The 15810-nt window shown below is 38.4% G+C and overlaps 1 protein-coding gene across 1 annotated transcript; it reads left to right on the forward strand.

Annotated features, from left to right (window-relative positions):
* The first annotated feature begins 144 nt into the window (after window positions 1-144).
* Window positions 145-15697, forward strand: LOC145488374 (TBC1 domain family member 5-like). Its single transcript, XM_081467227.1, has 22 exons — window positions 145-701; window positions 4298-4451; window positions 4627-4672; window positions 4852-4914; window positions 5342-5431; window positions 5942-6019; window positions 6137-6204; window positions 6540-6578; window positions 6692-6755; window positions 7211-7293; window positions 7416-7466; window positions 7956-8037; window positions 8670-8717; window positions 9512-9627; window positions 10028-10170; window positions 10804-10913; window positions 11342-11428; window positions 11503-11644; window positions 12027-12229; window positions 12470-12572; window positions 12951-13030; window positions 13761-15697. The coding sequence occupies exons 1-22, from the start codon at window positions 593-595 to the stop codon at window positions 14667-14669; spliced, it is 2868 nt and encodes a 955-aa protein (XP_081323353.1). The 5' UTR covers window positions 145-592; the 3' UTR covers window positions 14670-15697.
* Window positions 15698-15810: the final 113 nt, after the last annotated feature.

Below are 15810 nucleotides of genomic sequence, written 5' to 3' on the forward strand. Positions count from 1 at the left end.
TTTGGAGTGGATCCTAATGGAACTGTCTGAATTACATGTTAATTTGCACACGATCCAAGTAAAAAATCATTGATTTTGGACAGTTTTACAAGCGGCCATATCTTTATAATTTGCAGTGCGGGATTTTGGGATGGCAATATATTTCATATGGTAAATTTCAGGATTCAACTTTGTTTATTTTGACTTCGAAAAGTTAACGCGACGCTCCATAATGAATTTTAAAAAATTCCCATCTTTTAAAATGTAATCAAAGACGTCGTTGAATTTAAATTGAGTCAAAACAGTCTGAGTCATGTTAAGAGCAGTTCACTTAGTCAACTGTATCCGTATTTTCCTTCCTGCGTTTCGGTTTTCAAGCCTCGCTTTTTCAACAAAAGTCTGTCTGAAAAGTTTTGAATTTGTTTTTTCCCCCAAAGTAGAGTTAGGAGAAAATCAGTTTTGATCGCATTTTTGCAGGATGTGAGCCTGCGATATTTTTCGTTTGTTTTGGCAAGATGGAGTTCACACTCGTCGCGCACCTTACAGAGACCCTTTACAGATAGGTTTTGGAGGGTAGAAACACGATTATTGGGCGATTTCACTACCAAATAATATGGATAGATATTCAGGAAAGGAAAAGAATATCTCCTCTGACGATATCCTGAAAGCCTTGGATCGGTTTGGTTCGCGCTCCAAAACACCAAGCCCAATCGAAGACCCAGGTGAGCTGAAGCTTCAAGAAGTCTGATAACAAGAATATGATATTATTCGTAATCTGTCATGTGACGAATAAATGATTCTGCTCTCTTTTCAAGAACAATATTGCAAATGTTTGTAGCTTCAGGAAGTGATCATTCTCTTAGCTCTGTACAATTAGCAATTGATCTCTCGCGCCGACATATGGAGTCAGTGATGTACTATAGCGATTAATCGACCAATTCCGGTTTACTCCGATGTATGTCGAGCACTTGAAATTGTCGATCTTTCTTTTAAAATAAAATACGCTACTTCTTCAGATCTCAGATTGAGCTAGACTACTGTAGCTTTATTTCTTGCTCATGGCTGTTACATCGGTGATTGCCGACTTTTGATACAAGATGAGTATTGATTTATTTTGGGGGGCCTGACCTCAAAAGCTGATGACTTAATAGAACTTGACGTTTGGAGTTGATTTGAAATCCGCTTCATGAATTTATTGAATAACCTTCCTCTTGAAATAAGTTGAATTCAAATTAAATTTTACTTGAAAGAAAGGAAACTGCAGACTTGGAATTTCAACAGTGCTTTAAATTAAGGTTTTGAACTGGTCAGAATTATCTTAAAAAGCCAAATGTTTTGGGGCAGACTTTTTGTAAATTTTTATTTTATTTAACTAATTTTTCAAATATATACATCGAAGAGTTTTGTCGATCCTTTAATTTAACAGCGTATAATTTTTGTTTCTATGTAATTATTTGGTAAAGGGAGTGTGAGCATAGATTTATATTTTCTGTGAAAAATGAATTTTTTTATAAAGACTTCATATTTGTTGTCAAAACAAGAACTTTTTTATGCGTAAATGCATTTCTGAATCTTTTAGATGTGTAATTTAATTTTGCTAGTGTATTGTTGCAGTAAATGTATAATCTTGTAATCCTCTCTGGCAATGGACAATATTACTTCATATTCACAGGATTGTAGAGAGGTATTACTTTTAATAATTCAGTAAACATATGGTTTTCACTCATGCTTGAAATATCAACAAACCGATTGCAGCAATTTAACGTAGTTCTGAATTTAAATTCAGACCGTCTGGCGTAATTCAAATAAAGCATTTTGTTCAGTTTTGCCCAGGATAAAATCTACCTCTTCAGTTCAGCCCTTGTTGCTTTAAGAAAATTCCACTTTTTTCAATCTCCCTTGATGTATGATAATATGCATTAGTTTGTGCAGAATAACACACTCAGACAGCTAACAAAATCTGAAAGGAATTTGTTGTCAGCAGGCTATAAACAAAAAAAAAACAAACTTTGCAACCTTTGGTTAATTATTAAAGATTCTTTCATAGTAATGTTAAAAAAGCTTGTCAATTTTTGAAATAAATAAATCAAATCAAATTTTTTTCTTTGGATGAGTAGACTTTGTGCCGACAGTCAAAACTTAACATTCTGTTTTCAAGACGTGATCTTTGTAGTGACATGATCTGTCTAGAGGAGAAGTGATCTCTTCATTTATATTAATGAGATTTTATTCAAACATGCAAATTTTTCTGCATTCCGACTATTTCAAAAACACAAATAGTTAATGGCTTTGTTTGAACAGAAAATTGACTAGCAATTAGAGAAAGTCACAGAAGAAATGAATGGTTACTATGATATTTGGTTGAGCTTTTTCTTTCATTATTTCATTTCTATTATATGCTGTATATGTAGCTGGTATGGCTATATTTTGAACATAGTGAGGTTCAAGGATAGGCTAGGAAAAACTTAATTAATCTTTATGAACATCACGTTTACACTAATCTTAGAGTTGACGTTTAAATGTCCTCCTTCACTAAATTGCCAAAAATGATGTTTTGTGAGCTGGTTTCACTAGTATCCAGGTTTGCTGAAACATTGCAGTCTTGTAAATGAAGGAGAAGTCACAAAACTTAAACCTAATCATTCTTTGAACTGATTACTTAGATATGAACCTGTTTCCAAGGCAACTTTAATTAGAATTTCTGATAACATGAAACTTGGGAAGCAGGTGGGAAGTATGGCTGGTCATTTTGTCAGCTAGTTTTAGACTGGAGATCAAATGACTTTTACTTACTGGTGTTTTATTGTGCAGTGGTGCAAATATGCAAGATTTACCAGTAAGCAGTAGCACCTTTTTCTTGTCAACATAACCTCATCTAAACACGGGTGGAGTAAGGAGACTTCAAGACAGCAATACAAATCTGAGACATAGTTGAGGGTTTGCATAACTTTCGAGAATCCTCCCAACCACCTGAGTGTTTAGATGTCAGGCTATGTAATTTACACAGAAAAATTTCTCTTACTATAATTGCTTTAATGTATAAAATATTTCTCGGGAAACACAGAGAGTGTTCACAATGTCACAACACTGTTTACATACTCTGCAGCATCTAAATACAGCTATCGACCATTGAGAGCAGTTACCTGTATTTTGTAAATGTTACTAGTTAAGACCATGTGTTTGCCTCTTTCCACCCAACTGTCGTTCGTTTTTTGAAAACGTCAGATGTGAGTATTCATTAAGTTGCCTCTCAGTCAGGATTGTACTCTTAAAGCTCTGTATGTCATCTTTCCATTCAGTGATCATGGGATCTTTCTAACATTTTCAGTTGTGTAGTGAACTTCTTCTTACCACCTTGTTCAGGACCATACTGGGTGGAGAATGTTGGCCCATACTTTTTTTTGCAGACCTTGCTGTACTCCACCTTGGGCTGATACTCTCCCAGTATGGCTCTTACGCTTGATTAATATCTAAAAATACTTGACCTCCCGGATGGAGAGAGAGAGACATGATCGTGTGAGGAAATTAATGTATCCCTTCCATATAGAGCTGACCAGGACTCTCCATTTCGGAGGAATCTCACCGGGGGGGGGGGGGGTACTCTACAAAGTTTCATTATGGGAGGCTCCACCCCTCCCCAAGGTCCAACCCCTTACCCTTTTGTATACCATTTTGAGAGAAGAGGTACCCCTTTCAGATACCTTTGCTTGGACAAAGGTAGGCTGTTCACATACTTTCATAACAGGCCCATATTATGTTGAAGTCTTCTTGTCATTTTCAGGTACGTAGCGCTTCATAAATTAATTAATGATGCAGCCATAAGATGTAAAAAAAAAAAAAGGTGAAGTCTGCATGCGAGCCAAGTGGCCCATAAGGCCGGAGCTTATCCCGGTTTCTGTAGCATGAAGCGACTAGGAGTATTTCTACTCCCCCCTGGATGGGATGCTAGTCCATCGTAGGGTTACCCCCAGCATTAAGTTCGCCGGTACCCATTTATACACCTGGGTGGAGAGAGGCACTGTGAGAGTAAAGTGTCTTGCCCAAGAACACAACACAATGTCCCCGGCCAGGGCTTGAACCCGGACCACTCGATCCAGAGACGAGCGCACTAACCATGAGGCCACCGCGCCATAAGGTGTGCCTGTTTGAAATATCTGAAGCCTGAAAAGATACCCCTTTCGGGGAGAGCCTCCTTGCATAGGCCATTATAGGTAGTACCCCCTGAAATCTGAAGCAAGTCCAATACCTCTTAAAATTTTACATTTTGAGTCAATTCATAACCTGTCAAGTTGGTCCCTTTTTAATTTTCGCATTGCAGATGACCATTCAACTCTGCAGAGGGTGTCATTTATTGATGACCCTCTTGGCACTCAAAGACTCAGCTTCATTTCTGCTGATGGAAGTGAGATTGATTCAGACTACAGCTCAGCCAGCTCTGTAATTCAGGTCTCTGATGAACAGAAAAACTTAGAGTAAGTTTTTGATAACTACTTAGTAGAGATATTCCATGTGGTCTCAGCTTCTTTAGCACTAAGTATTATTTTGAATTTGGTCTGTGTGACTGAACATAGAGACTTTTGCTGTAGGTAGGAGATTATGCTAATGGAGATGTTGACATAATTATGTTTCATTGATTTCTGTTTAAAGGAAAGAATGGGAGGTGCTTTTTGGTTCAACTGCATATTACACAAAGGTAACGAAAGATGTTTTTTTCAGTTGCAGTATGCATGTAAGGTTGCTATTATTATAAATATGAAAATTATTCTATCTGGAAAATTACTATGTAATACATGGTACTGTAATTTAAGCCATTACTGACAATCTCTGCATGAGCTCAAATATATTTTCTTTGTTTTTATGTTATATTTCCAGATCAGACAGCATGCCTTGGATGGCAAGCTTCGGTTTTCCAAGTTTAGAAGTGTTTGCTGGAAGGTATGTGACTTGATTCTAGAAAGTAGCTAAATATTTTATGTGAAAGTTCTTTCAGAAATGTAAGCCAAAAAATCTACGAGAAAATCTTGAAGAGTGGTTGTGTAGGATCATTTGGGACAGTGCGCAGTCATTATGAATACAATTTAGAGAATACTGGATTGGCAATGGAGCAATTTGTTTGTTTTATTTCAGTTATTGGCCCTCTGAACTAACCTTGTCTTGAAATAGAACTACAGTATTCAACATTGTTGCAACCATAGCTAATGTGCTACATGTACTGTACAAATTTCAGTCTTCTGTGCATGGACCTAACTACACTCAGTCTGTAATGTCAAGGCATCAGGCCAATATTCTCCCAACACAGCCCTTGTGCTTGCCATGGTTAATATAATTGTGTGATTAACAGTTCAAGACATCTTGTTAACAGGTTTTCTTAGAGTGTCTTCCTGAATGTAAAGACGAATGGATAACAAAGACAACCAAACTCCGAAATGAATACATTCAGTTCAAGAACAAAGTAAGATTATATTTTACTTGCAAATATTGCACAATGTAGATGTTGGTATGGTAATTTATCTTTGATTTTTTTAATGACATAATGTGTAATGATTAAAAGTAATTATTAAATACAGTAAACAGGGACACCATGACACCAATCACAAAAATGACCCCTGTCATCCCCTTTCTTGAGATAAGGATCTCACTAGGTGTGACAACTCCCATTAAATTCCTGTTCTTAGTAATTAATAATTAATAATCAATTATTAGTGATCATCTTCTTCATAGGAGGGGAGTGGTTATGAAAACAACAAAGTTCTTTATTGTGTGTCTGATTTTTTTTGGCTACGTAATTCATGCAAAGGCTTTTGTAAGAGTACAAAACAAAAGAAAGTGCGTGGTCGTAGACCCTCCAACATGCAACAACAATAACAGCAACAACAAATGTTTTTTTAGCATCTTTGTTTGCTCCTTAATTTGATATTTGTCAGACCTCCTAACCATTTCCATCTATTGACTCTTCTTTCAGTGCTTATTTGATCCAAACAAAGGCAAGAGTGAGGAGCGTGATCTTGCCGTATTCAATCCACTTTCACAAGATGAAACTGTGAGTATAAGTGACAATGAAAATAATGTATCTACTATTCTACATATTAATATACTGCACTTACATGAACGAGGTAGCTGCTACATTCTACTTGTTAATCGGTGGCATCATTTTTAGAGTCCTTGGAAACAGTATTTCCTGGACAACGAGTTAAAGTCAACCATCAAGCAAGATCTAGATAGACTGTAAGTACGGATAGCATTGGAAATGATTTGAATAACCATTAAGAAATCTTATTACATGGCTAGCTCCGTGCGCAGGCAAGATGAATCAAATCCTGCGCTGTGATTGGCTACCTGAGCAGGCGAGATGGAGCTATCTTGCCCGCTCAGGACTACCCGGCGTGTCTCGCAAGAAAACTTTCCCCGAAAGAAAAAAGAACTTGACTAATATCCAGCCATCTTGACCTCACACTTGCTCAATAACCCATATATAGTTAGTACAATTTGATTTCAGGGTACCCTAGGTACCAACTCAGGATATGGGTTGTGATTTGTTTTTTCAATTTTTTCCCTCACAGATTTCCCGAAATTGAGTTTTTTCAGCAGTCAAAAGTAAAGTAAGTGAAGCAGAGCATACTTTGTCATCATGTTTGTGTTAACAGTAATTTGATAACATCTTCATGATTAGCTGAATATCAGTTATTTTAACTGCTAACTTGTCCTTTGTTAGGGAAATGATGCTTCATATACTTTTCTGTCATGCCAAAAAGAATGAAGCCCTGAGTTACAAACAGGTACAGTACCTTGAATATATACGTGTAACTTACATAAATGGCCCATCCCAAGCAGCGTAGGGCGTCATCCACAAAACTGCAAAGCCATGTTGTGATGTTTCATTGACTTCGTGAGTGCAAAAATTAAAATGGAATAACTTCTGATTTAAGACACCACAGTATACATTTTACTGTTTATTTGCTGAACTTGACGTTGATAAAGGTGAAATGACCACTATAGTGAGTTTGCTAAGCTGTGGTTTCAAGTGTCAACCCTTAACTTTATCTCAGCAAACTAGCTTTGGCAGTTAATTTTGTAATACATGTACTATACTACGTTTTACAACTTCAAGTTGATAAACAGCTAAGAATTCACTTACCTGCCGACACAGTAAAACAGTTTCTTTGGAAATTAAATAAATTCCTCTGTTGTTACTACGATATATATAATTATGTCTGTTTTGTTTTAATTACAGGGAATGCACGAACTCCTCGCTCCAATTATGTTTGTTCTGACCGAAGACACTATGATTAGTCAGCATCTTGAAGGTCGAACCTTGTAAGTTCAGACTTGTTTGTTTGGATGAACTCAACGTACCTTTTCAAAAAAGCTATAATCATGTTTTAATCGCTGCTTTGTTTTCTGAAAGTGATACAACGATGTTTGTTATCGATCCACAGGGAAATGGCCAGATTTCTAATGGACCCAAATTTCTTGGAACATGATGCATTGTAAGTAGATGAGATCAAGAATCTTTTCAATAGGAGTGTTATTATTATTGATTTCAGGTCTTGGTAAGTGTTATCAGCATCAGTCTTCAAGTTACCCTACTAACACTTATCTCGTCTATGATTATTTTTGACATCATGTGTACATGTATGACCTTCCCACTAGTCATTTGACTGCAGTTTTATGTGTTAATAATAAATTGCTTGTTTCGCGATGTATCTTAGGGCTTCAACTGTGTAAAACTTAGTACATTTCTAGTGAAGAATGAGCACATGTTTTTTCATTTGATTTGTATCTGTGTTTAAACAGTGAATCGTCTTCTTGTTTGTCTCTTAGTGTCTAATTGTTTTAATTTAGCATTCATTTGCGTAAAGCATAGGATACTGAGGGAAAGGCCCAGAATAGAGCAGAGACACTTTGCTGTTATTGTAGCTGTACCCATTCACTGTCAAATCGGGGTAATAATTTGACTGCTATGTTTTTGTGAACAGTGCTCTGTTTGTTCAGCTCATGGATCAAACAGAAACATGGTATCTTCAGCTTCCAGTCAAAGGTCTTCCTGAGAGAAATAAAGTGAGTATAAACCACGCAGCGATTTGTGTGAAAATGTTCGTCTCGTTTAAACTTTCTCACTTAGGCTTCAAATTTGTAAATAAACTTCAAACATTATTATAATAGCGGTTTTCAATTGCGTGTCGAGAGTAATCAGGCAATTACTTTGGTTTTGGTTTTACTACAGTTTGAAATTGGCTGAGTGGTCTAAATGGTAAGTAATTGGCTTGGTTTTGGTTTTACGACACTCAAAAACCGCTCCGTATACTAACAGTATTTATTCCCTTTAAAAGGCAAAGAAATAAACGAACAAAATAAAAACATTTTGAGAGGGAGTTTTTCTATTTCGTGCTATACTTTGTGTTTCATTCATATGTGCCATTTGTTGTCAGGCAACTGATAACCCTTAAGTTAACTTTTTTTCAGCCCAGAAACGTTTTGTTTTTTTATCATAAGTATACATTCCATCCTGTTTACTTTACCATATTTTGTGTACCAGTATTTTGTGTGGAGGCAATTTGCGCTTGTACCAGCAGTCGGGGCAACAACCACATTTAAAATATTTTTGTTCTGAATGCAGTGCACTACACCTGGTAGATTTTTTCGGCATTCTTTGACAATTATTTTCTTTTATCACACTTTTTTGTTGCCAGTTTCTGGACCCTCACGTTGAACCATTTACGGATCAAGAACTTATGCCTGTAAGTTAAACACCAGAATGTAGCTTGCTCTTGCTTTAGCTTAGGCAGCGCCCACGCTACGCCGGAGGAATTTGAAAACGCAGCTTTACCGTCCGCACTAAACCGCCACGAAAACGGAGCTTTTCGGAAACGCTCTTCAAAGCGGAGGAATTTGAAAACGCCGCCTTTTTGTTTTCGTGTGGACGGAAAACGCTTTAAAAACGGAGCTTTTCGAAAACCATGTCACGATAATCGTGTGATTTCCCTGACCGAGTTTTCGTCAAACACAATTCCAAAATGACCGTGATTGTTGCGTTTGGTGTAGTGTGGACGGGGTCTCAATCGGATCTGTCCTTCGTACGTCATTTCAGAGAATTCCATCTTTCTCTCAATGAAATTCTTGTCCTGCTTGTAAAGAATTTGTGTGTTCTTGTGTCATCCTTAGTAAGGTAGTCTAGCAAATGACAAGATGTATGGGTTACTGACCAAGTTTGTTCAGTCAAGATGGCTGGATATTGGCCAAGTTCCTTTTTTGTGTGTTTATGGACCGAGACGGAGTCGAGGTAAAGAACGAGGACAACGTCCAGCCATCTTGATCGAACAAACTTGGTCAATAAATGATTTGTTATATGGACTTTTATGAACCTGCCTCGGCTTCGGCGAAAATCTTTTCTTGCGGGACACAGCGTGTAATCCCGAGCGATAGCGCCATCTGGTCCGCTCGGGTAGTCAATCACAGTGCAGGATTTGCTTCATCTTGCCCGCTCACGGAGCTAGCGATATAATATTTAACGTTACTGTTTGTCATTTTCTAGTCCACAGCCATCGTCAAGAAACTGAATCGAATACAGGAGCACATGTTGAGGAAATATGACCCAGAACTGTGGGTTCACATGAAGAATTTAGACATTACACCCCAAGTCTATGGACTGTAAGTAAATAAAAGAAAAATAACCTTGTGTGCTGTGTCAGCGCCACTCAAAGTCAAGCATATTTTTGCTCGTAAATTAACACGCCGCGTAAAATTACAAGCCACGTGAAATTACGCGGCGCGTTAATTTATTGTCGATTTTCATTGAGTTGAAATTTTAAGTTTGTTTATGGATTTGGTGATTTTGATGTAATAGAGAAAACGCGTGAACAGCCCGTAGAAATTACGCATTACTTTAAGGCGTCTCCCTTTTCCTCCAGTTTTCCGCCAATTACAGAGTTCAACCAAAGAAAAGAAAAGCATATAGAATCAGTTGTAATCAAATGCATGTGAAGCTTATTAGAATAAAACGCGTTGTTACTTACCTTTTTTAAAGGTAAAAGTGTTCTTTTATTAACAGTCGCTGGATTCGCTTGTTGTTTGGTCGTGAGTTTCCAATCGACGACGTTCTGGTGATCTGGGATGCTCTGTTCGCGGATGGGCCTATGTTGGACTTGGTAGATTATATTTACATCAGCATGTTGGAGGCCATCAGAGATAAACGTATGGTTGTTTAATCATAATTCCTAGTATTTTCTAACCATAGTTGTTGCTTTTGAGCCACCTCGCGTGTTGACGGTTCTGTATCATGCGTTTGCCTGCGAACAAGTTCTCTTGAATTGCAGAAGGTTCTTCTACTCAAAAACTGCCAAGAGGGCTTGTTCGTATAGTAAGCTTGCATTGGTTGCGGTCGGTTGCGAAATAGCGGTTCCCACAAGCCGCTGGGACGCGTGACAATGCAAATTACTTGTTAATGTAGCAGAACACTTTGCGCTGGTAATGCACCCTTCTATTAGCCAAACGACCTTATTTCCATGTGCTTGGCCATGACTGAATCGCTTGTTTACAGTTATTTCGAGAAAAATCGTAACAGCGTACGCGATAATGTTGAAAGGTATTGTGGGTAGAGTTTTTTTTTTGTATATTCTGGGTAGAGTTAGTTTACCACTGATGGACATCAAACAATGTTGAACCACCGCTACCCCTTAAGGCGTTATTGTGTATTTTAACGCTTCTATAGGACAACCATTCAGGAAAGAGCTCTATATAAACCGCCTTGCATAGTACATCTTCCGTTTGTGATTTTTGGCATTTTAATAAGTTAAAACTTTTTACTGTCTTTCTGTTGGTGCCCAGTCCTTTCAGGGAGCTACTCGGCCTGCATGGGTTATCTGATGAAATTTCCCCGTGTCTATGATGACGTTTACCGTTACGTCAAAAGTGCGTTGGTAATGAGAGAAAACAAGGTAAGTAGTGAGTAGTTATGGGAGCACTTCTTGGATGTAGCGAATCAGATTGCAGGATTTTGATCGCGTGATCCAAATTGATCAATCCGAGCTGGATTTCAATATTCGATTCTCCACGCCATTTTTTTCGACCGCGCTCTATCTTTTGAGAATGGAATGCTGAAATCCAGCTTTCTGATAGGTCAATTTGGATTGCTTGACACAAATCCTGTAATCTAATTGTTATCATCCCAGATGCGCCCGGTGCTAACTTAAAAAATAATTGTTTCATGTGTGTGAAAGAAAAATTGATCGAAGTGCCGAAGCCGACGCTTAAAAATGATTATTTCATATACATCTGGCGCCTCTCTTAGTGAAGCGCTAGAGTGAAAGTTTGATCCTTTGAAACTAACCTTATCCATTTCTTTTGCATTGTCCAACACTTGAAGCCATCATCAGCTCGATCCAGTCCCCGGCTGTCACGTGCGTCCGCGCCTCGCCCCATAGATTCATCGGGGACACTCCCTATGAGAAAGGTAACTCGCTTCTTTTGACTGCTGTGACAAGTGATTTTTCAGCGAACGTAACTAGGGATGCTTTGTTGCCATAGAAACCGGGACCAAAGAAAGCGCCGTCTGCTTTCACTTCGTTCACCAAGCGATATCAGCAGTTTATGGAACCAACCAAGCAAATATCTGATAAGCCCACAGAGAAACCGCTGAACCAAAAGACGCTGAGTATTAACAGCAATGGTAAGTTACTACCCTATCTATAAGTCTTTTTAAATATACCAAAACTTATAAGACGAAATCTTGTAAGTAACTCCAAACGAATAGTTACCATTTTGAGAACAGTGTTACTGTTTTTATGTACAATACAATACAATACAATACAAATTTTATTAGCACTCCCCATGGGGGCTTTTCAGTACTAATACTACTAAATAAGTTACATTAAAATTAAAATGAAATAAATCAACCTACTAAGGAATTATAAAAATGATATGAAATAAGGTAGAATTATGTGACAATATTGTATTATGAAAATGAAAATTAACGTAAGAGTTTACCTTGTAATCTTCGTTTAAAAATATTCAGAGATTCGCTTAGCTTCGCTTGCTTGTTGTTTTATTAGTAGAGGAGCTTGTTCCCAGGGGCTCTCGTCCAGCCCGTCCAGTCTCTGTTCCAGCCCCCGAGATGAGAGAGCGCACAGATTCTGGATCTCACTCGGCAAGTCCTGGGAAGAGCTTGAAAGCACTCAGCAATCCACTCAAAGGAAAGCTTAACATGACTCGCCCCAGGACCCGCTCCAAGGTTGACTATGACGAACTGGCTCAGGTGAAGAAAACGTGATGAAATTTTGCCTTTTAAAAGAGAATACATTTTGCCATTATTGCGTTGTATAAAATTACTCTTATATAAAAGGGAACCTAAAAATAATACTTACTAACTCGGAAAAATATCAAAAAAAAATTAATAATACAATGTAGAGTAAAGATAGACAGAGATTAATAAGACTAGGAAAGATTGAAACAGATTACGAATTCAAGTGATGTTTAAACTTAGTTTTCTTTGTAGGATCATGAACGACTTCAGCGACAAGTGTCTTCACTCAAATCGGATCTCGACAAAATGCAGGGATTGTACTTGTACTGTGGCAGGAAAATGGATTCGTATATCGGTGAGTGTTGGTACTTTTTAGAGTTTAAACTTCCATTCTCTTAGCACGAAGTAAACTTGGAATATTGCTATCCCCTGAACTGGATGCTGGTATGTTAGGTCAACCCAATGATGTACAACTTCTTATTTGTGTACCTGGATCTTGGGCCAGTCGTATCTGGAAACAAGCGCGAAGCAAATATGTGAATTCTACTATGAAGGCACTTCCCGAAAGTGTGTCCGAAAGAACACCGAATTGCTGACCGCGTTTATGTTGTCCAAAAATAATCTTACTTATTCCACTGAGGCCTCCTAACGATCACTCTACGCCACTATTCTTTTTCTCCCATTTTACAAGTACAGCCAACAATAAAACGACCTCTTTTTTTGTTGTCTGCAGATCTTCTTCAAGACGAACTTACTAAGGACGAAGATTGTGTTAGAGATATTGTTTATCTGTGTCTAGCCGGCTTAAAGCAGGCAAGAAATATTTGTTGTTGTTGTTGTTTTATCTCTATTCTGTTTCTACAGAAGCCTTCTTTTAGTTCTAGTGACTAACACGATCCGCATAGAGGAGCGGAGGGGGCTTGGATGTATATCTGAAACTACATTGCCGGGGCAAAGATAGCGTCCTTAAATTGCAACTTAAACACGAATTTTATCACCTTTCACGTCTTCGCGTAGAAGTATTTGTTTCTCACGAAGGTTTTAATTTTGTCTACGAGCTTAATGCATTAACGATAAAAAGTAAGGGTTTTTTTTCTTTAACCGTATGGGATAGTGAGAACAGATAGATGATTTTTTTAGTAAAGAAGGCTTTTAATGGAACTCAGTCACGGTATTTTGTGCCATTTTGGCTAGGCACAAAATTACCTTTAAATTGAAGGAAAACCTGAAAATAGTTGTGTACTAAGATAGAAAAACACCAAAGAGATAATAATAAACCATAGAGGACCAAGGATGGCTAAGGATGGAGAAGATTGACACGGATCACAAACAACGAACTTGAAATATTTAGGCCAAACTTTTCAAGATGCGCAAACTTTGACGTAGCTCCTGTAAGTGGGAATGGGGGGATTTATAAGGAACGAGATGGACCCTAAACACGGGGCCACGGAGCAAGCAATAGGCTGATAACTGAAAGGAAATCTACAGTAATTAATGAGATAAACAACTTTACCAAGCATTGCTATACATGCATGTCCAACAGGTACGAGACTTGCTGAAAGGGACTTTGGCGTTCCGTGGCTCAACAATGGAAACAGAGTGTGACTTTATGGAGATTGATAACAACATTGCTGCTCGTCTACAAATCCCCTCACTACAACAACAGAAAGAAAAAGACAGCGGTCTGCCCGAAGGTCTTCCTGTTCCAATGCTTGCCAACTTTGGTCATTTTGAGAATTCAGACGAGAACGAAAGTAGTTTTATGTCGGGTGATGGCGGAGAAGAACAGAGGGGTGAATCTACGGGTTCCGACGAGCAAACCAAGGGAAACGATGAATGCGGCTTAACAGCGACTGAAACAACGGAAAATGATCAAAAACAGATGGTGGAAGAGTTAGAAAATCTCAACACAGAGATTACCTCGGTAAAGCAAGAGGATAACGGAGAATATCCAAAGCAAAATATTGCTGTTTGCGGAGGGGCTGTTAAGGATGACAGCAAGGATCTGTTTGCTAGTTTTGGGGATGGACCTGGTAATGTGGAGTCCATTCTTTCAAATCCTTTGTTTTGTGGAGAGATTCAGGCTAATGACTCCGAGCAAAGGATTCACGTTGATAATTCAAACACCGCAACTCTGTTTGGATCTAACGCTGAGTGCAGGATTGACAATGAGACGGGCCAGTTGGACAATCAACGGTCAGTTCTTCACGGTCACAAGGGTACCGTTGTTGACACAAATAGTTCAAGTGAGACTGATCCTTTGTTTAATCCACCTGAAACAAAAGCTACAAACCCGCTCAATGAACGGCGAAACCCAAATGACATTTCTGCTGAACAGCTGTCTGGCGCTGAGTCTCTTGACCCTGACTTTGTGTTTGTCAATCGCGACGGAACTGCTGAGGGCGAGCCCAGACCCCCGCGGCATCCTCTGGAAACCAGCGACGAATTTTAACGTAACTGGAAAAGATTTTCAGTGATTACAAATTTCAGGCAAATTAAATATCATTTTGTATTCAAATTGTTTTTGAAAGGTCTATTTACTTTGTGTTAGAATTTTGTAATTTTGGACTACTTTGTCGCAGATGGTAGATAATTTTAACTGAATTGCGCTTGAGCCATCAATATTTCAGTGCATTTAGGAAAATGAACTATAATTTTAGAATTTAAATTCAAATGCGTTGAGTCAATTAGAATGAACAAATATTTTGTGGGTAACTGCCCCAGTGCAACATTATTTCAAAAGACATTTCATTAGTTTTCCAGATTTTCAGTTCGTAACATTACTGAGTACCAATTATTAGCTAAATATTCAAATCAAGATTTCCCTTGGCGGGAAGGTGTGCAACCTCGTTTCCAGGGAGATGAAATAACCTGGGAACGAGGTTGGGAAGAAGAAGGAAACGTCTTCTCCAGAACGTCTAAGGGAAAGAGTTTTTGACGCTAGTTAATTAAATTAAATGCCACTACTTTTGGGAAATGAAGAAGCTGTATAAATTTTTTTTTTCTAGTTACCAAAAATGTAAATTGTTTCAGGCTCTCATAACTTGGTCGTTTCTTTTTCATTTTGTCTTTTTCTGCAAAATTCTGAGAGTCTTGAACAGTCCAAATAGAATTAGGGAGATAATTTCAAGTACAAGGCTTAGTAAATTGCTTCGTTGGACACCACCTCGGAAGCCGGACATTTGCAGTATTGTACAAAGAAAAAAATTGCCATACACGGTTGACGGAAAATTTAAATGAAAGAGATCTCTGCATTCGTGAGGCAAATTGAATAGTTGTGAAGTGACAAAAGGTCACGACTCTGTTTCACAGTTAAGTCTAAAGTTTTTTTTTCTGGTTTTCTGGTGAGATACTCGTTGAATTCTGGAACGAGATTTCCCGGTTCGAACGACGGTCAGGGTCATTGTGTTCTTTGCGCAAGACACCTTTTTTGAGGGGGAGGGGTGGAAGGTACTTACCTCTCCCCACTCAGGAGTATAAATGGGTACGCAGGGTTGCTAGGGCAACCTGATACAATGCTGGTGGTTAACCTGTGATGGACAAGGGGGAGCGGTGGGGGGGGGGGGGGGAGCCATACTTCTAGTCGCTTCATT

Source organism: Orbicella franksi, chromosome 5 (assembly GCF_964199315.1).
Source record: "Orbicella franksi chromosome 5, jaOrbFran1.1, whole genome shotgun sequence".
NCBI classification, from domain to species: Eukaryota; Metazoa; Cnidaria; class Anthozoa; order Scleractinia; family Merulinidae; genus Orbicella; species Orbicella franksi.

Excerpts from the sequence above, each read along its gene's own strand:
- LOC145488374 (XM_081467227.1), top strand. The coding sequence starts at position 593 with ATGGATAGATATTCAGGAAAGGAAAAGAATATCTCCTCTGACGATATC. Across the intron at positions 6,205-6,539 it reads AAGCAAGATCTAGATAGACT|ATTTCCCGAAATTGAGTTTT; the intron begins GTAAGTACGGAT and ends TTTCCCTCACAG. Across the intron at positions 10,171-10,803 it reads GGAGGCCATCAGAGATAAAC|TCCTTTCAGGGAGCTACTCG; the intron begins GTATGGTTGTTT and ends GTTGGTGCCCAG.